At 46.2% G+C, this 20253-nt stretch overlaps 4 protein-coding genes and 1 long non-coding RNA gene across 5 annotated transcripts; 2 read left to right on the plus strand and 3 right to left on the minus strand.

Annotated features, from left to right (window-relative positions):
* Positions 1-2256: 2256 nt before the first annotated feature.
* LOC123115997 (serine/threonine-protein phosphatase 7 long form homolog) lies at positions 2257-5283 on the plus strand. Its single transcript, XM_044537021.1, has 7 exons — positions 2257-2597; positions 2680-3282; positions 3357-3638; positions 3722-3927; positions 4011-4323; positions 4409-4507; positions 4591-5283. Exons 1-7 carry the CDS (start codon positions 2487-2489, stop codon positions 4708-4710), a joined length of 1734 nt encoding a protein of 577 aa, XP_044392956.1. The 5' UTR covers positions 2257-2486; the 3' UTR covers positions 4711-5283.
* Positions 5284-7297: 2014 nt separating this feature from the next.
* LOC123114748 (uncharacterized) lies at positions 7298-9102 on the minus strand. Its single transcript, XM_044536173.1, has 3 exons — positions 8751-9102; positions 7683-7939; positions 7298-7606 (listed from the first exon to the last, which is right to left on the minus strand). Exons 1-3 carry the CDS (start codon positions 9100-9102, stop codon positions 7298-7300), a joined length of 918 nt encoding a protein of 305 aa, XP_044392108.1.
* Positions 9103-12217: 3115 nt separating this feature from the next.
* LOC123111421 (uncharacterized) lies at positions 12218-13296 on the minus strand. The gene is made up of 2 exons (XR_006454438.1): positions 13099-13296; positions 12218-12992 (listed from the first exon to the last, which is right to left on the minus strand). It is a non-coding gene; the product is annotated as an uncharacterized lncRNA (long non-coding RNA).
* Positions 12351-15774, plus strand: LOC606323 (asparagine synthetase [glutamine-hydrolyzing]). Its single transcript, XM_044532214.1, has 12 exons — positions 12351-12811; positions 12888-12983; positions 13313-13454; positions 13566-13756; positions 13837-13998; positions 14079-14159; positions 14241-14462; positions 14531-14665; positions 14781-14861; positions 14947-15033; positions 15151-15258; positions 15355-15774. The coding sequence occupies exons 1-12, from the start codon at positions 12593-12595 to the stop codon at positions 15586-15588; spliced, it is 1758 nt and encodes a 585-aa protein (XP_044388149.1). The 5' UTR covers positions 12351-12592; the 3' UTR covers positions 15589-15774.
* Positions 15775-16261: 487 nt separating this feature from the next.
* Positions 16262-19653, minus strand: LOC123111420 (protein enabled homolog). Its single transcript, XM_044532215.1, has 3 exons — positions 18753-19653; positions 16882-16952; positions 16262-16778 (listed from the first exon to the last, which is right to left on the minus strand). The coding sequence occupies exons 1-3, from the start codon at positions 19512-19514 to the stop codon at positions 16694-16696; spliced, it is 918 nt and encodes a 305-aa protein (XP_044388150.1). The 5' UTR covers positions 19515-19653; the 3' UTR covers positions 16262-16693.
* Positions 19654-20253: the final 600 nt, after the last annotated feature.

Here is a 20253-nt window from a genome sequence, read left to right on the forward strand (position 1 = left end):
CGTTCGATCAGACGGCTTTGAGGGCGTTCATTGGGAGGCCCAAAAAAATCTAATGTTAGCCAGTTATCACCTAAATCAGCGGGGAAGATGACCCAAATACCCAAGCTTAGAACAAACCTCCAAAGCGCTTTATTCTCCACAACCAATTCTTTGTTTACCAACAATCATTTGTGCTCTGCACTGCAATGGGTGCATAAAATATCTTAGTAAGTTAATGATTGCGTACCAGATAGTGATGGAATAATCGTATTTATTACTCTATTTATTAGTTACCAAAGAGAACAAGATTTGGTTTATCATCCTTCTTTTCCCATCCTAGCCGTCATCGAAGATCTTCACACCGTTTCTTGGTCTCCTTCCTCACACCGTCTGGTGATCTCCACCTCGGACCCCCTCCTCTCTCCCGCCTGGCGACCTTGTCGGGGGCTGGCGAAGTGGGGACCAGTCTCTTTCATTGTTCTTAGTTTTAATAGGTCCTTATTCTCCTTGCTTTTCTTTCTTAGAAGCATTAGTGGGGTGGTGGTGGCGATGGCATATTGGAATGATATCTCTCCGGCTCTCCATGCCTCTACGGCGTCCAATTTGACGCCGACGAAGGTCATGCGAGGGTAGGTCATGCCAGACCTGTTGCCACTGCAAGGGTAGGGCTTGTCAGATCTATTGCCATTCTTCAGATCTTGGCACTGCAAGGGTAAGGCTTGTCAGATCTATTGTCATTCTTCAGATCTTGGCACTTTGTGTCAATCGAGGAAAATAGTTGACTAGCTCTAGGTACGGCAACTTCGACCTCTTCTTTTCAGTTGTTTTTGGGCATGTTATGATTTCTCTAACACTCTCAACTGGTGGTGAAGGATCGCAAGTCTGCGTTGCATCGAGTAATGTCCTGGCGGTTGTACCTTTAACGCTTACTTGATCTTGTTTCCAACGACAAGTGACTAATGCGGTCTTCAAAGCCTGGTATGACAAGTACATTTGCGGGTTTTCATTTCCCTTACTACCTATCAAGTGAATTTTTCGAGCTCATGCGGATGATGTACAATCAAAGAAAAAGACGGTTAGTATGGTTTTCAATGCAATATTTTTTTGGTCATTATGTGCTTAGTCATCTTTTCATTTTTATTAGATATTGTTTCCTGGATGATTACCTTATATTCCCTCCGTCCGGAATTACTTGTCGCTCAAATCGACATATTACTTGTCGCTCAAACGAATGTATACACTAAAATACATCTAGATACATTGATTTGAGCGACAAGTAATTTCGGATGAAGGAGGTAACCTTTCAGAGATATAAGTCGAAGCCTTTTTCATTGATAAGCTAGCAAAACACAAATATGGATTTACCTAGTAGAGATATAAGTCGAAGCCTTTTCCGTGCTCTCTAGCTTTCCTTTTTCAGTTCACAAAACCAAAATGAACAACAAGATCAACCTTGTTTCATGCCTAGCAATGAGCCCGAATGAGTAGTGGTGGCACATGCAGCTCCAGAGTGCAGAGTGGAGGACAAAATTATTGTTCTGACCCTTAAGGCAAACTAAATCCTGATTTGACCTCGTTCCAAAAAAAATTACGTTTCTGACCTTTTTCGGTGACGCCAAGGTCCCTGGCGTCTGGGTTACGAAGCAGACGCCACGGTCCCTGGCGTCTGGCCCCTGGCCCGCACTGCCCGCCTGCCCGTTGACCTGCTGACGTGGCAAAGGGGCCAGACGCCAGTGTCCCTGGCGTCTGGCCCCGGTAAGTGGATAACCGCGCGGGCCAGCCCACCCATCCCCATCTTTCTCCTGGCGGCGCACGACGAACAGAGGGCTCTGTTCTTCGCCCCTTCTCTCCCTCCCACCACCACCCCCCTTGATCTACTCCATCAACCCCTCAAACTCACAGATCGGACCCCCCAAGCTTCTTTGAGGTATTCTCCTCCATTCCCTCCAATTTTTTTTTATTTTCCCCTCTTTGGTTGGATGCATTATTCAACACTAGGTGATGTTAGATGAGTAGATGGTTTCTTATTTTTAGAAAATTTTGTGTAGTTGATAGATGATTAGGTATGCAGTAAATGATGTGTAGTTGAACATGTAGGTAAAATCAATTCGGTTTTGTGTATATGTTGTCCATAGGATTTTTTTTTGAATTAAGAGGGGTGATGAATATATGATTTGTGTATGTAAAATAGACTTTGGCATACTATATTTGGTTTGATAGATGATGTTTGTATGTGTAGATAATCCTATTGTTGGCATACTATTGTTGGCAAAAAAAATTATGCAAAAGAGATGCTGAAATTTTCTTATTGTTTGTGACATGATTTGTTCAATAGAATGGCGGATGATGATAATGAAATATATTTGATGGTGAAATTTGGTACTCTAGATGATATGTGTGCATATGTAGAAGAAAGAAATGATGTGGTTATGTTTGAGAAGAATGGTGTTTTCATATGGAATAAACTTGGAGAAGGAAATTGTTTGATATTGTTCATGTATTCATAGATGTTTGTGAAATTTTTTTGTAGGATGGCGGATGGTGATGGACCTTGGTATGACGGATTAATCGATGAGTGGGATAAGGAGCATCGTGCTCGTGCCATTGAAAATGGACAGGTAAGAAGCAAGACTGGGTCAATTTTCGTTGTTTCTCATTTGTGTTCTGGTATTGATTATTAAAACATCACTTTATTTGCAGGTTGTAGTTGCTATGCGCATGAGGGGTCATTCCGCTGATGACTTTGATTACGACCCGCGGTATGAGCCTTACATTCGGAGATTGGGTCTTCTCCCATTCGTGTTGCAGTTTAAGCGACGCGCTCCGCCGGTGAACCACGCGGCGCTGACCGCACTTGTGGATCGTTGGAGGCCGGAGACTCACTCCTTCCACCTTCCATGTGGGGAGATGACGATGACCCTACAGGACATGGCTATGATAAGCGGCCTTCCTATCAATGGACAAGCTGTTACCGGTCGTGTCAGCGTGGGTAATTGGCGAGAACGGACTGCCGATTTAATTGGCGTTCAGCCCGAGGGCCCTCAGGAAGGCAAGGCCGATACAGCGAAAGTGAGGCATTCTTGGTTAAAACTGGTCAGAGGAAACACCAACCCGTGCCCTCAGGATGCCAATGACGTGGTTGTGCAGCAGTACGCGCGGGCCTATCTTTGGTATGTACTAACCAAGGTAGTCTTCTCAGATGCAACCGGGAACTCAGCCCTCTGGATGTTCTTGGAGCCACTTAATAACTGGGATACCCAGTATAGCTGGGGTTCGGCCGCACTAGCATACTTGTATCGTCAGGTAAGAGATATTTGCAACCAATTATTTTGCATTTGTCATGCGCCTCCATATCTAACATGTTTGTTTGATTGCAGCTTGACTTGGCGTGTCGGAGGAAGGGAGGTACATCCTCATTGTCTGGGTTTGTTTGGAGCCTATCCGTGTGGATGTGGGAGCGGATCCCGGTTGGACGGCCCGATTTGAAGAACCCCCTCATGGCAAACCCACGGGGTAATCATGACGGGTTGCATGATGATGATCCATATCGGCGCCCTACGCTTGCTTACTATTGGGAACAAGTGACAGTGTACACGGGAAGCTCGCATGTGCGATACAAGTGCTATATGAACGAGCTGGACACCTTGACTGCTGAGCAGGTTATGAGAAGTTCGATGAGATAAAATTTAGTCAAGAATGAAACTTATGTATGTAGCTAACAATGTATCTCTTTGTTTTGCAGGTACATTGGTTGCCTTATGTGGAAGATCGTGACTTTGATCTTAATGAGATGTGCACGCGTGATAGCCATCTTTGGCGGGCGAGGTGCCCAATGATATGCTTCTTCGCAGTCGAGTGGCACTTTGTAGACCGTGTGGCAAGACAATTTGGAAAAAGACAAGGTATTCCAATTGAGGAGAGCAAGGAGGAAATGCTATCTCTGCATCGGTAAGCAAGCATGCCTTGAGTATGTAGTAGAGCATTGAATAAGTCAGTGTTTGCTAATGCTTTGTCCCATGCATCATTTGTAGGTTCGATCGAAGGAACAATCAGGATATATCGGATTGGGCAAACAAACACCGTGCGTGGATAGAAATTTGGAATCAAAGAGACACGTTAGTGCAATCAGAGAATAGACCTCACAATCAGTCAGCATATCAGAAGTATCAAGTGTGGTATGCGGATCGTTACCGGTTAAAGCTGAAGCCAGGTTGGACTCACGAGGAGTGGTCGGAGTTGGTGTCTGAAGACCCGGAGACTGCAGAAGGTTATCATACCTTCAACACGGCTGTGAGAGACACCAGAGGGGCTCATGTTGACTATGCACCGATGCATGACGAAATGGTAGTCTGTTTGACCTATTCTAACATACTTGCATCATGATGTCTTTCTTTCAAATACATAAGTTTGGTGTGCTCATGAATTGCAGGGCAGAGAGTTGCTTCTGTGCGTCAACGATGCCAATGTTGCACTGAGTCATCCACCTGGTGGTGCATTATCTGAGAGGACTCTTAGGAGCACGATGGAGGTTAGTCGCAATATATTATAAAAGTTTTTTTCGCGGATTAGTTATTTGCATCTCATATCATAGCATATTTTGTGTTGTCGCAGAAGTTCAAGAAGCGGTTCCATAAGATGGCAGCTATGCTTTCTTGCCATGGTGCTCAGTCCAGTGACGTGTATGCACCAGGTAGCCGCGCCGCCAGAGCTAATAAACGGCGTTATGTCTAGAACGAAGAGGACATAGAGGAGGAGGTCAATGAAGAGGAGCCAGCACATCAAGAGGAGCCAACACATCATGATGAGCATGAGTATGATGCAACACATCAAGAGGATCATGAGTATGATGTTGATGCTCCACAACCATCACAGGTTACACAACCGACACAAGGCAATGCCCGCTCTAGAAAAGGCAAAGCAATAGCTAAGACACCAGGCCAGAAAGGTAGAAAGAAGATATGGAACACTGAATTCCATAGTCCGGAGTATCCTCATCAATTTATGCCTGCGGGAATGCAAAGATATAAGTCGAACATTGATGCAGAGGCGGAGGAGGCTAGCGAAGAGGAGGAGCATGAGGCTAGCGAAGAGGAGGAGCATACACTTGCAGATATCGTGAAGAGAGGAAGGAAGAAGTGAGCTTGTTGTAGTTTGTTTCAATGAGCTTGTTCTAGTTTGTTTCGACGAACCTGGTGTAGTCTCTTTCCATGAACTTGTTGTCGTTTCTTTCCATGAACTTGTTGCCGTTCGAATTAAGTTGTACCGGATTCGTGAAGTTGCTATGAATGTTTGACATGAATGATGTGATTTATGTTAATTGTTGTTTCCTGTGATTTAGTCATTTATATGAATGTTTATATGAATGTTTGACATGAATGATGAAATCTGTACTTAGTCATCTATATGCACAGGGAGCCAGACGCCAGGGTCCTTGGCGTCTGGCTGTAAGTCAGGGGACCAGACGCCAGGGTCCTTGGCGTCTGGCTGTAAGTCAGGCGACCAAACGCCAGGGTCCTTGGCGTCTGGCAGTCTACTAACACCAGAAACAGGGTAAAGCAGGGGAGCCAGACGCCAGGGTCCTTGGCGTCTGGTCCTGGTGCAGACAATACTTGCTTTTTCACTTGTAGTTTCGTCTTTTCACTTGTAGTTTCGAATAACATACATACATAAGCATTGCATAGTCTTTTCATAACACTATAGTTGACAAATGACAAACATAGTTCAAATTACAAACTTAGTTCATGACCACGATGGTCTACGATACAATGTCTCGAATGACATAGCAAATTACAAACATAGTTCAAATTACACAAATAGTCTCGAATGACATAAGTAGTTCATGACCACGATGGTTGAAACGACATGAACATCACATATAACTCGGTTTCCTGTAGCAATGCAAGTCAACAACCCTTTTCCATTTCCATTCTTCCAGCATTTCTTGAATCTTGTCATCATCAGTTATGTCAACCAATTTTCTTTCCCCGGGGCCATCTGACTTCCTCCTGCTGACGTAGTACACAAAATCCTCTTCCTTCAACCCTTGCTTCAACATGAATTTAGTCTTCAACCAATCGAAAGTGAGGTCCACTTGACTAACTTGCACAATACATGGAGACAAGCCATGCACATGAACAACAGGGCTAAGCACCCACTGAGTTTCGTTAGCCATCTACAGCACACAAATGGGGGTGGAGTTGATTTACCTATGATACATTAAACCACGAGGAAAACAAATTAGGGTTTTCACAAAAGTATGATAAATTAAACCAACCAAAAAATGGGGGTGGAGTTGATTTACCTTCTAGTCTCGAAATCCTGAAGATCCAACGGTGAAACCGGACCGATTTGTGAGAGATCTGAGGGGGGGGGGTCAGGGTGCTGGACGAGGGAGTGACGTTGGCAGGGCTAGAGGTGAGAGTGGGTGGATATGAGTGAAATGAGAGGGGTAGAGGTGGAGATGAATGGATGAGAGGGGTAGAGGTGGGCCCAAAATCTTATCCACTCGAATCTTATCCATTAGACAAGAATGCTTTCTGGACACCAGACGCCAGGGACCTTGGCGTCTGGGTGTCCATCAGACACACCAGACGGCCTGTCTGGTCACCTGCGCGAGCAAAGCATGCCAGACGCCAGGGTTCCTGGCGTCTGGGTGTGGGAGGCAGACGCCAGTGACCTTGGCGTCTGGGTGTCCATCAGACACACCAGACGGCCTGTCTGGTCACCTGCGTGAGCAAAGCACGCCAGACGCCAGGGTTCCTGGCGTCTGGATCTGGGAGGCAGACGCCAGGGACCTTGGCGTCTGGGTGTCCATCAGACACACCAGACGGCCTGTCTGGTCACCTGCGTGAGCAAAGCAAGCCAGACGCCAGGGACCCTGGCGTCTGGATCTGGGAGGCAGACGCCAGGGACCATGGCGTCTGGGTGTCCATCAGACACACCAGACGGCCTGTCTGGTCACCTGCGTGAGCAAAGCAAGCCAGACGCCAGGGACCCTGGCGTCTGGATCTGGGAGGCAGACGCCATGCACCCTGGCGTCTGGGTGTGGGCCTGGTGTTTTTGCACACAGCTTGTTAAAGTTTTTGCTTAGCAACAACTAGCAAACACTGTTAAATATGAACAAAGCATGCTACTCTCAACCAAAAATATGAACAAAGCATATCAACTAGTCTCGAATGACGAACATAGTTTGCACATAATCTCAAATAGTCTCGAATGACAGAAATAGTTCATGACCACACAAGGTCTCGAATAATAAGTTCATACATTAAACAAAGTCTCGACAGTTCATCATCGACGCCGGTGCCTTTCCATTTGTCTACTGAGTAGTCCGGGGCCACTTTCCCTTCATGTCACGTGCCTCGTCCTCCTCTCGTGCATCGCGAGCCCTTGCAAGTTTGCTTGCCCTCTCTTCTTGACGAGCCGCCTTCTCTTTGCGTGCCCTCTCTTGCTCACGCTTCTTGCGCTCACGAGCCTCCTTCTCACGACGCTCCCGCTCCAATCCCCGTGCATAGGACTCCTCGAATAGGCGCTGCCTCCGTAACCAATCTGCACGTTGGTCCTCTTGGATATCTTTTGGTACCTCGTGATCTATCCAAGTGAAGTACTTGCAAAGTGGAGGAGGGGACTACATATAAACCATGATTTTGTTAGACATATGAGTGACAACTTGTTGATGTTTTTTATATGTACACCTAACATACCGGTGGTATGTCATATGCGTTAGTTGGCCTTCGACGATCATGTGCATAGTTGGGACACACGAAAAACCTTCTACCTTCTGTCCATGACTTGTTGCGGTCAGTGGACACCTTCAGCTTGCAAACATCACCACACCAACATGGTGGTGTGGGCACATCCTTCTCCTTCTTCTTGTCCAAACTGGCCTCCAACCACGTCTTCGGCATGTCCTCTTGGTCCGCGCACGGTGGCCTCGTCCTGGAACCGGATGAAGCCATACCTACAAAAAGAACAATTGTTAGCACAAGACATTAAGAGAGCAAATGCATAAATGCTAGGAATTGTATGAACAAATAATATACCATTATTATTAGATCAACCATCTGGATTAAACAAATAACCGAAGGCCGATCCATTATCAACCATTCCTCTACGACCACCTCTAGCACTTGTGCTTCCTCTTCGACCACGACCACCTCTAGCACTTGTGGCTGCTCGACCACCACCTCTAGCACTTGTGCTAGCTCGACCACCACCTCTAGCACTTGTGCTCCCTCTATGAACACTAGCACCTCTAGCACTTGTGCTCCCTCTACGACCACCACTACCACCTCTGACGCTCGTTCTTCCTCGACCACCACCACCGTCACCTCTTCCACCTCTTTCACCATCGGTGCCGCCTCCACGACTTGTTTTTCTTTTTTTGGTTTTCTTTTTTTTGCATGTCCGCTCATTGTGTCCCCCTTCACCGCACACCCCACAGTTGATAATGTCAGGAGCCTCCATGAAATGACCGCTACCAAATTGTTTCATGCCAGTGTATCCAGCCAGGTCATCCATATCACCCCTGAACCTCTTAGTTCTCCTTCTACCCTTCGTCTCCACCTTCAGAAGAGGGTCTGGCCTAATATGAGGGCCATGGTACTCAGGCCATTGTGATTGGTCCAAGAAAGGGTGAAATCTTGGCGCCCATGTCAACCTAGTAGCTTCCACATGGAACTCTTGCATCCTCACGGTTTTTCCATCATTAACATGTATGTTTCTCGCCTTCGCCGCCGTTATCAAATGCGAGCATGGCCAATGATACTTACTATGCCTCTCGCACTGGCACCACCGAGTCTTCAGTTTCACCTCAAATGCAGCACCACCATATTGTCTACCATCTCGTGTTGTGCCACCTGGCTCATCAATTTGATAGATCATTTCAAGTCTATCGAATACGATAACTTGTTGTCGTGAAGACTTGCTTGCTTGTAACTGCAACCATTCATCAACCTTTTCCGGATAATCCTTTTTTTCACCTATCCATTTTGCAGTCTCTTCAGAATGCCTCTGAAAGTACTCATTAAGCTTGAAGAAGGTGTACTCCACTATTGCAGTCACCGGCAAAGCACGAGCACCCTTCAACACATTGTTGAAACATTCTACGAGATTGCTCGTCATGTCGCCATATCGCCAACCACCATCGTCATGAGCGCGTGCCCACTTGTGCTTCTCACTTAAATTCCTAGTTAAGAAGTCTTTTCCCCCTTCGTTCACCGCTGCAAAGAGTTTGTTGTACCGAGCATCGAAACCTTGGGTGGTGAAGGCCACACATACATGGGTAAGGTCTTTGCTGAGCTCCTTGCTCTTACATGCCCGGTAAAAGTTGGCCACGAAATGCCTCATGCACCATCTGTGGTGAAGCTTTGGAAATCCTGGAATAACAATGTCCATTGCCTTGAGTATGCCATGATGTCGGTCCGATATGATGCATACCTCCCTAGCCCCAATCATGTTGTGCCTAACATGACCCATGAACCACTCCCAGTTGTCTTGGTGCTCGGAAGGCACCAAAGCAAATGCACATGGCAACACGTTGTCGTTTGATGAGTGCGCCATTGCTACCATTAGTGTGCCCTTATATCTACCGGTCAAGAACGTGCCATCTATAGACAAGACCGGACGACAATGCTGAAACGCCTCCACACATTGTCCATAACTCCAGAAGGCATGGTGGAACACTCCCTCGTGATCCTCGACCACATGAAACATGCCCGGGTTCCTATGTGCAATGGCGGCCAACAACCTTGGGAGCTGGTTGTATGCTTCTTCATAACCACCGTACAACATCCTAATAGCATTTGCCTTTGCCTTCCATGCCTTCCCATACTTGACTTCATAACCAAATTGTTTTTTCATCGTCCGCATGAGAAACCTCACTTTCACAGTGGGATCAAAGGCTATGTCTTTCATCCATTTGTATCCAAGATACTCAGATGTGAGTTGACGGTGTGTCTTTCTAAGTCGTTTCGATGGCGGTTTGCATCTATGAGTGGTATCACAACTTGTTAACACCCATTCTTCGGTTTCTTTAAGCTTTCTTGCACGAACCTTCCATGTGCATTCCTTTTGCTCACACACCACGGTGTAACGCAATTTCATGTCGGAGTGCTCAACATAAATTGGCCTATGGTTTCGAATGGCATAGTCAGCCAACCAAAACTTCAGCATAGGCAAGCTCAGAAACTTCAATCCTTTCTTCAAATAAGCATTCTCGTCCTCATTCTCCACCCTTGGTTCTCCTGGATCCGGGCATGGTGTTGGCTCAATCGCCGTCATTCTCATTCCACCGTCAACAACAGCTTTATGGGCAAGGCCGAGATCTTTAAATAAGTGAGTTCTTTTTTGTAAGCCCGTCAGCTCAAAGTGGATTTGGTTCTCCTCCTTTGTGAATCCATCCTCGTCCAACTGTTCAACTGGACCCTCGTCATCCGAGTCATACGCATATTGACGCCTAAAAGGCAAGTCACGATCCATGTCCTTTTGCGCTATGTACACATCCAAGTCACCAACATCATTGCCATGAAACCCTTCCTCTTGCTCTTCGTCGTCATCATAAGCATCTTCATCCTCTTGAATTACTCTGTCACTAGCAATCACCTCAACTTCATTTGCTTGGCTAGTTGGTGGTTGGCTAGAAGCATTGGGGGCATACAACTCAACCTCATTTGCTTGGCTAGTTGGTGGTTGGCTAGAAGCATTGGGGGCATACAACTCAACCTCATTTGCTTTGATAGTTGGTACACGGGGACATGGTGGGGGATAAACATCGGGGGCATCAACCACAACCCTATGCTCAACAAGTGGCACCATTGTCCTCTCGCTCATGTCATCCATTGGGGAAGAGACATGCCGGTTCAAATCAAAGGTAAACCGAGGAGATTCAGTGGTGGCAAACAATTCAAGTGACTTGTCTTCCGATTGGGATACTTTTTCCTTGTATACATCCCAATGCAAATCCGAGGTGATAGGCATACTTTTCAAGCGAGATTTGGCTCCAACTCCAACATCATACCTTCCTATTAACTTAACATCAACATTGGTGTCCATCCACTTCAAGACTTGTCTCACTTTTGCAACAACATCCTCATAGCTAGGGCTTCTATCAAAAACCAATGGTTCCTCACCCGTGTCGGCATTGTTACTCAAGAATGCCTCCTTGTCAATGTAATGAACATTAACAAGTCTCTCCATCTAAAAATTACATGAATGCATTTAAGACCTCAATGAGAATTGGTGTTTATCCAAATACATCTTATTATATCCAAATCATATCAACACTAAATTATTGGCGATGTCCACAAAAGTATCACTAATCACTAATTAACACACTAAGCAAAGTTAACCCTAATCACTAACTAACCCTAACCCCCAATCTTTCTACTCAACAAACATATATTCCTACTACACACCATGCATAGCACTATATTATCAAAGTTAACCAAGCCATTCACACTAACATAAGGGGGAGAAAACATGAACTAGGGTTCCACCAACATGTATAAAATGCAACCAAAAGGACAAGACTTAACAAAAAATAATTGGATGATTTGGGAGAGATTAACAAGAGCAACAAAGTGATGGAAAGATCCACCTAAGGGATGTACCTTTTGGAGAGGATTTGAGGGGGGAGCTTGAGGGGTGAGAGAGAGTGGGGAGGCAGCAGCTCTTCTTCAAGCTCGGGCTGGATTGGGGAAAGTGTGTGGGGTGGGACCCACACACTCTCCCGGTGGGGTTATCCACTTACCGGGGCCAGACACCAGGGACACTGGCGTCTGGCCCCTTTGCCACGTCAGCAGGTCAACGGGCAGGCGGGCAGTGCGGGCCAGGGGCCAGACGCCAGGGACCCCGGCGTCTGCTTCGTAACCCAAACGCCAGGGACCTTAGCGTCACCGAAAAAGGTCAGAAAGAAAAAAAATTCGGAACGAGGTCAAATCGGGATTTAGTTTGCCTTAAGGGTCAGAACAGTAATCCCTCCCCAGAGTGGATACAAGTTTTTGCAAGGACTGGGCACGTAGCAATAGAGCCAAGAGCAGCTATTGCTAGCCACAGTCACGCACATGAACCGCTCATGTCGACACTCGTACCAATAATGCCGGACGGAGGACGAACATGTCCTCCTGCTACGTAAGCGATGGGCAGCATAGCATATTCATTCAAGGAGATCCGGATCACGCAACAAGATGCACCCCTGACATACATATACCAAATAAAATGTTCAACAATGCCACCAGAATAATAACCAAATGCAGAGTAAGATAGATGAAGAAAAACAATAATGAGTACAGTAGGATGCAAAACCAGCAAGGAACAGGAAGCAATAAACTAATCAATAATGCATTGAGATGGCAAGGCGGTCAGGATCAGATGAGTCATCGCAACAGCCCAAAGGAAAAGGAAAAGATGGAATAGAATACATGTGATAATACACCATGCAACATGCTACTGGTCTACCGCGGCGCCCCGCTACGCTCCTCACTCTCAGCTCAGCTCAGCTCTTGGCAGCCTATAAATAGACGCTCTTGTGCAACTCATACGGCACACCCATCCTCCTTCAGAAGCACAGAGAGAGATCTTCTAGCTACATACTGTTGCCGTCGATCCAGCGAAAATGTGCGGCATACTGGCGGTGCTGGGCTGCGCTGATGACACCCAAGGGAAGAGAGTGCGCGTGCTTGAGCTCTCGCGCAGGCTCAAGCACCGCGGCCCCGACTGGAGCGGCATGCACCAGGTTGGCGACTGCTACCTCTCCCACCAGCGCCTCGCCATCATCGACCCTGCCTCTGGCGACCAGCCGCTCTACAACGAGGACAAGTCCATCGTCGTCACAGTACGTTTACTTTCTGTGTATATCTCTGCCGCTATTGTAGCTTGGTCCTTTCTGTTAAAACAAGTACTCCTTGCAGGTGAATGGAGAGATCTACAACCATGAACAGCTCCGGGCGCAGCTCTCCTCCCACACGTTCAGGACAGGCAGCGACTGCGAGGTCATCGCACACCTGGTCAGTCACCTACATGACAGCATTCAAATGTCAACTCTCCTATTCCTCCTCATTAACAACAATTACTAGTCATGATACCATTAAGATATGGTGCGCCAAGTTGCAAGACACTAACATATCTATCACAAGTCAAAAAACCAACTCTGTGAGGGAAAGACACGAATAACACCAGAATGACATTTGTTGCATTTGTAGTCCTTTCATGAGGGACCACCGTAAACAGAGAAATGGTTCCACGTCACCAATAAATGAGAAAAAGAAGATAATTACCAAAACTGGAAATATGTGATTGACAAGTGGATGCATAACTTAATTTTACCATTGTATAGTACGAGGAGCATGGGGAGAACTACATCGACATGCTGGATGGTGTCTTCTCCTTCGTCTTGCTCGATACACGCGACAACAGCTTCATTGCTGCACGTGATGCCATTGGCGTCACACCCCTCTATATTGGCTGGGGAATTGATGGTAAGTCGATACCTACCCTCAGACAATCTTGTCACGGAGTAGTAATACTACCTAGTCAAGAAAAAGTAAAATATGTCTAACATTACCTGCTCATGTTCTGCAAATTGCCAGGGTCGGTGTGGATATCATCAGAGATGAAGGGCCTGAATGATGATTGTGAGCACTTTGAGATCTTTCCTCCTGGCCATCTCTACTCCAGCAAGCAGGGAGGCTTCAAGAGATGGTACAACCCACCTTGGTTCTCCGAGGTCATTCCTTCAGTGCCATATGACCCACTTGCTCTCAGGAAGGCTTTCGAAAAGGTCAGACAAGACCATTGCCTGGAACTCAAAAATAACAATTTTAAGATCCACCATGGTCTAACTGTGTAGTCTTCTTTCAGGCTGTCGTCAAGAGGCTTATGACGGACGTTCCATTCGGTGTTCTACTCTCTGGTGGCCTTGACTCATCATTGGTTGCAGCCGTTACAGTTCGCCACCTGGCAGGAACAAAGGCTGCAAAGCGCTGGGGGACTAAGCTTCACTCTTTTTGTGTCGGACTTGAGGTATGGAACTGAAAAAGATCAACAATGACTGTAACCTTTAGCAGATTTCCAACAAATTGCACCACAATATTATTACGCAGGGGTCACCTGATCTGAAGGCTGCAAAGGAGGTAGCCAATTACCTGGGCACCATGCACCATGAGTTCACCTTCACTGTTCAGGTAGCAAGCATGAGCAGCAGCATGCTTCATCTGTTGACCATACCAGACTAGTTGTTGTACTAACAGCACAAAGCATTGCAGGACGGCATTGATGCAATTGAGGATGTGATTTATCACACCGAAACATATGATGTGACGACAATCAGGGCAAGCACGCCAATGTTCCTGATGTCACGCAAGATCAAGTCACTTGGGGTCAAGATGGTCATCTCTGGTGAGGGCTCCGATGAGATTTTCGGAGGGTACCTCTACTTCCACAAGGCACCCAACAAAGAGGAGCTCCACCGTGAGACATGTCAAAAGGTGAATAAGAAAGAAATTTTCAGAAAAATGGCAGATTCAGACACCCTGACATAATGATTACTCTGTAGATCAAAGCTCTGCATCAGTACGATTGCTTGAGGGCCAACAAGGCAACATCTGCATGGGGCCTCGAAGCACGTGTGCCATTCTTGGACAAGGAGTTTATCAATGAGGCAATGAGCATTGATCCTGAGTGGAAGATGGTATGCTCAAGCTCAAACCTTACGAATCTAGAAACTTGAGAAAGAGCATACCATATTGTTGTAAAATGTCTTCCTAGTTTCTACTTTTAGACGATTACTATATCTGATGTTACAGATCCGGCCTGATCTTGGAAGAATTGAGAAATGGGTGCTGAGGAAAGCATTTGATGACGAGGAGCAACCATTCCTGCCGAAGGTAACAGTTTTTATTTCAAATTTCTGCTACATCAATATGTTAATAGAGCAGTGGAGTAACAGTTCCTATTGTGTGGCAATTGCAGCATATTCTGTACAGGCAGAAAGAGCAGTTCAGTGATGGTGTTGGCTACAGCTGGATTGATGGCCTAAAGGCTCACGCAGAATCGAATGTAAAAACATTGCTGCCTCTCATGTTCGACACATCACTGTTATGCATAAAATTATAGTAAAAATTCAGTTATTTGTAAAATGGTATAATTACACGAGATGTAAAATTATTGATGCAGGTGACAGATAAGATGATGTCAAATGCAAAGTTCATCTACCCACACAACACCCCAACTACAAAAGAGGCCTACTGTTACAGGATGATATTTGAGAGGTTCTTCCCCCAGGTGAGCAAATAAAACAGCAAGAACATGAAACAGAAAACTCACTTTTCCATAGGAATAACTATGTTGATGCAAGCATATCTGTTGCTCTTGTACCAGAACTCGGCGATCCTGACGGTGCCAGGTGGGCCAAGCGTTGCATGCAGCACGGCGAAGGCGATAGAGTGGGATGCCCAGTGGTCAGGGAACCTGGATCCCTCAGGGAGAGCAGCACTTGGAGTCCATCTCTCGGCCTATGAACAGGAGCATCTCCCAGCAACCATCATGGCAGGAACCAGCAAGAAGCCGAGGATGATCGAGGTTGCGGCGCCTGGTGTCGCAATTGAGAGTTGATGGTGTCCTGTCCTGCTTGCCGTTTCTGATAAGAAATAAGATGTACCTGGTCTTGCCATTAGAGTGGTGCAGACCTAAGGTTTGAGTGAAGATTGTGCATTAATGTTTCTATTGTTCTTATGACGATTTGTAATCCTTTTCTGGCAACTTCCATCAAAACATTATTACATGATGGTTATTATTTGACATAAACGGCTACATCTAACCAACTTGAAAGGATGACAAAGTTGCAATATTAGCTACAATAGTCCAAAGAGGTCATAGTTAGCATGATAAAACAAGATCTTTTTCTGAATACAAAGCGGTATGAGCTGAACAGACGAGTAGCCTACCTACATTTAGAACAAAACTACCACTAAAGAAAAGAAGATGTTGAATTGAACAGTGAGTAATAAATTCATTTGACCTCTTATATTAGATCACTTGTTTACAACCAACATATCTAATCTTTCTCCAACAAAACTTACTTTTAACACAACACGGCAATTAAGGCCATATTTGGAATGCTGAAAGGTTTCCCAGGTTCTGCGAGGAGAATTGACCTTCTCCAGGTGAATTTCATGCATTCCGAATGCGCCTTTATGTATGTCAATGATTATATGGAATAAAATGACATCTTCTTTCTCCAAAAGTAAACATCACTATTGCAAGATATCCCATCAAGATGGGAGGCTTGGACAAAATAAACTCGCACCAGAAGTAATTTTGCCCCCAGTCAATTCTTTATAACTTACAGGCAACAGTTTGCCGATAGTAGCAACTGAACTTGTACAATAAGTCAATAACTGAGCTAACGGTATAAACATCATCTACTCCATCCATTAAAATAGATCAAACCCATACCTAATGCCACATTAGCTAGCACCGGCATTTAGACGAAGTTGCAAAAGTTCATATTCGAACATGAAATTATTGCAGGTTCCAACTTAAGATACCATGAATGATGTGAATCATTATATCTAGTAGGGACCAATGAAGACATCAACAGATGAAGAGGATAACACAAACTTAATGAGTTTGCTAAATTTGTTAATCCCAAAGTAATGAAAATATGTTGCTATGCGATTCCTGGCTTCATGCCTTCATTTCTGTTTTAAAGCCACCTTCAAGGCTGGCTACAGGTACTTGAACTTGGTAACTGAAGAATAGGTGCACTTTGGCCTAGTGGTACTGGTTCGCAGCTTCTTGGTCTGCATTGTTCACATAAAAAAAATCTTTAGCATCTAAAGGCAACTCAATGGTTTGTGCTTACAACAAAAAAGCATCCTAACACCAGAGAAATGATCAGGTTACCTTTTTGGTGCTTCAATGGCAGCATCATCCGGTACCTTAATCAGAATTCCACTACTAGGATGGATGTTTCCCTGGGGTACACATGCATCAAGCAAAGCCTTAGAAAAAAATGCATCCTCAATCCATTGCATTTTATCAATGTAACAATAGTAGTACATCATAGAGCTACTAATACACTTCCATTCACTATCGTACCATCTTAACACGTAGATTAACCGCAAAGCTTATCTCGTGCTCAACAGATTTTGGTTTTCCGATGAGGCAGCCACAATACTAAATGGCAAATCTGATGACAGCTGCTAAGTACAACAAAAGTAACTAAACAAAAACTTGTTTCTTTTCCTAAAGAACCATGCAGCACATCTTTACTCAGGATGTAGGCGGAAGCGGACGTCCGCGAGCCCATTTCGTCCGCGCCGTCAAAATCACCAAAATGGCTTTGCGGACGAGCCGCAAAAACAAAGCGGGCCTAGTGGATACGTCCTGTGGAGCCTGCCAGGTCCGCCTAGTTCGCTAAACACGACACAAGCAGCCGCAGTAGCGAATTTAAGCATCAGGCACGCTGCCGTTCGCCACAGCCGCCGGCACCCAGCGTCAGCACACGAAAATGATATTATCGCTTTGGGCCTGTATGTCTAGACGAGCCTGTATGTTTACTTGAGTTAAGCTTCAGCTAATCGGCAACTCTAACAGCAGGAGCTAGATACAAGCTGTACTGTTCTTATCAGCTAGTCTGACTATGCGGACGTCCGCATGTGCCCCCCGGGCATAGCAGGCTGTCAAAACTGAAGGACGCAGGCCGCTGCTAATCAAGCGATTAGAGTTGCGGACGTCGCGGACACGTCCGCCTGCATCCTGACATCTTAGTGCCTTTTTATTGGGAGACCATTCATCTACAATGAGTCAGAGATTAAGCCATTCTTTTCTTCCTCGGTCACAACATACAAAAATCTAAGAAAAAAGGTAAACCATCTGATTCAACTTCAAGGAACAGTTATTCAAAATTAAGATTAAGCAAGTGAACAGATGTGCTTCTTTAAAGGAACATTCTCGCCGTGAAACCAACACATAATATATGCATCTCCTGCTTGGCATAACAGAAGAAACTACACTAGACTCTGTTTCACGTGATAACATAATCCAGCATAAGAGAAAACACTCAACAAAAGAAATGTTTCACAATCCAGGACCAGAAACACCAAATACGCGTGACATCCAACCCACCCCAACTAGTAACTACAGTCATAATCCATCAACCCATGTGGCTTCTACCTTTGCCCACCGAAATACACAGGGTGACTTCCCAAAAATGTCTAACGACACAAGCACTGCCCTTGAAGTAGGATAGTAACCACCAAACCACCGGACTTGTATGATTTATAAACACGAATATAGAGTTACCAAAGCACGTCAATATATCAAATTATCCCAGGAACTGCTGAATTCCGCATGTCTCTACATATGTGTGCAGGCTAAGATATATACAGCTAACCATGCACAGGCCGCGCATAGAGACACGCAAGCAAATGAGTGTGGAGCCTTAAACGGCGGCATTAGAACTTTAGAGCACCTAATAAGATCTAGTAACAACTGAATCTGCCATCTCTAACTATACAGGGCACAATTTCTGTCAAGTATCAGCATCAATATCCACATTACGATCCTATCATGCGCAAATTTTCTGAACATGAATAGAATCCATGATCTGAGCACGAATATAGTTTGGCAATCGTTAGAAACATCCTGCAATTTAGTGTGAATGCGGACTTACTGGATGGTAGACACCGACCCTCCGAACTGATAAATATATGATCTTGTCCAATGCAAGAACAAACAAATTAAACAGTACATAAAACATGAAGAGTACTCACCGGCAAGGCAGCGCCTTTCCCCTTCTTTTTATCTCTCAGTACCTTGGCAACAAGGCCGGCCCTCCTCTTGCCCTTGCTTAGATCCTCAGTTTCTGAGATCTCGGAGTGCTTCCTGTCGCTGATCTTCCAGTTGGCACCCCTGCGGACGAGTACCTTGGCGGCCTTCCACCCGTCGGTGCTGGTGTCGATGACGGTGACCTCCGTCCTGGAGCGCCTCTCCCCGTGCTCAGCACCGGCATCCCTATCGGCCCGGCGGCGCTTCCTGGCCTTGGCCTTGTCTTTGTCGTCCTTGTTGGCGGACTTGACGTTGGGGCGAGGGCGGGGTCGGTACTGCTTGCGGAAGGGCTTGAGGGGGCGATTGGATCGCGGGGCCGAGGGGACGGCGAAAATTTCGGAGATGACGCCGGAGAGAGGCTGCGGCGACGGCGGCGGCGACGGCGGCGGCGGCGAATGGTTGTTGTTGGTATCGCTAGGGTTTGGGGGGGCGGGGTTGCGGGGTGGCTTGGGGATAGACTTGGGATTAGGGGGCGGGTCTTGGGGGTTGGTGGCGGCGGCCTCGCGGTCGGACGGCGGCGGCGGAGGGGGGACAGGCGGAGGAGGAGAGGGAGGGGACAGCTGGGTTCGGCCATAGAGGAGGTCATCGATTTGGAGGTGGGAGGGGAAGGAGAGGCCGCCCTTGGTGTGGAGGCGGTGGAGCCATGACGGCGTTTTGTTGTTGCTGCTGCTCTCGGCCACGGAGAGCACCCAGTGGCAGCACGGCATTCTTCCCCCTTCTCCGATCAGCCGTGGCCGCCGCCGGGATATGGGGGAAGCAGGAAGAAGAAGGTTCTGAGATGTACGAGGACTAAGGAGCGGATGTCCGTTCCATACTAGACTGGCTTTCGCTTACGGAAGATATGGTTAGTGAGCCCATTGGTAAAAAAGAGTATATACAATATTTTTGAGGGGTTCAACACTTTTATTGCGCGATATAAACGTCCGTAGGAATACAAGTTGGGCCATAGGATTAGCAAGCCACAAATGATGACTCTAATCGAACAAAGCGACATGTTTGACAGGACTATGAGCTTCAAAACTTGAAGCTCGACTTTTGAACCCAACCGAACAACTATCAAAATAGCTAAACCTAAGAATAAACTCCTTATGATGGGCAAGTAAGAGCCCCCGGAACCATCTTTGATATTGTCCACGTTTTGCTTGCAATCACATGCAATAACCATTTTAGTCATTATCAAATTCTTCGTGAGTGTGAGTGCCTTCCTCCACGCAAGAGCCCCTAGTGATGTCGGGTACTTCATGCCAGGACAGACAATTGTCGATGATCCAAGATAAATTCCGTTGGCGCATCTGCATACTGCCGCCGATACATCTCCATCACCACCATGGGCTAGACTACCATCAACATAAATTTTAACATGGTCGACTGGGGGTGGCTTCCAACAGTTATAGATGGGGGAACGTGGGCAGCCCGGGGCATGACCGCAACTTCTAGGGGTTTCAT

Source organism: Triticum aestivum, chromosome 5B (genome assembly GCF_018294505.1).
Source record: "Triticum aestivum cultivar Chinese Spring chromosome 5B, IWGSC CS RefSeq v2.1, whole genome shotgun sequence".
Classification (NCBI taxonomy): domain Eukaryota; kingdom Viridiplantae; phylum Streptophyta; class Magnoliopsida; order Poales; family Poaceae; genus Triticum; species Triticum aestivum.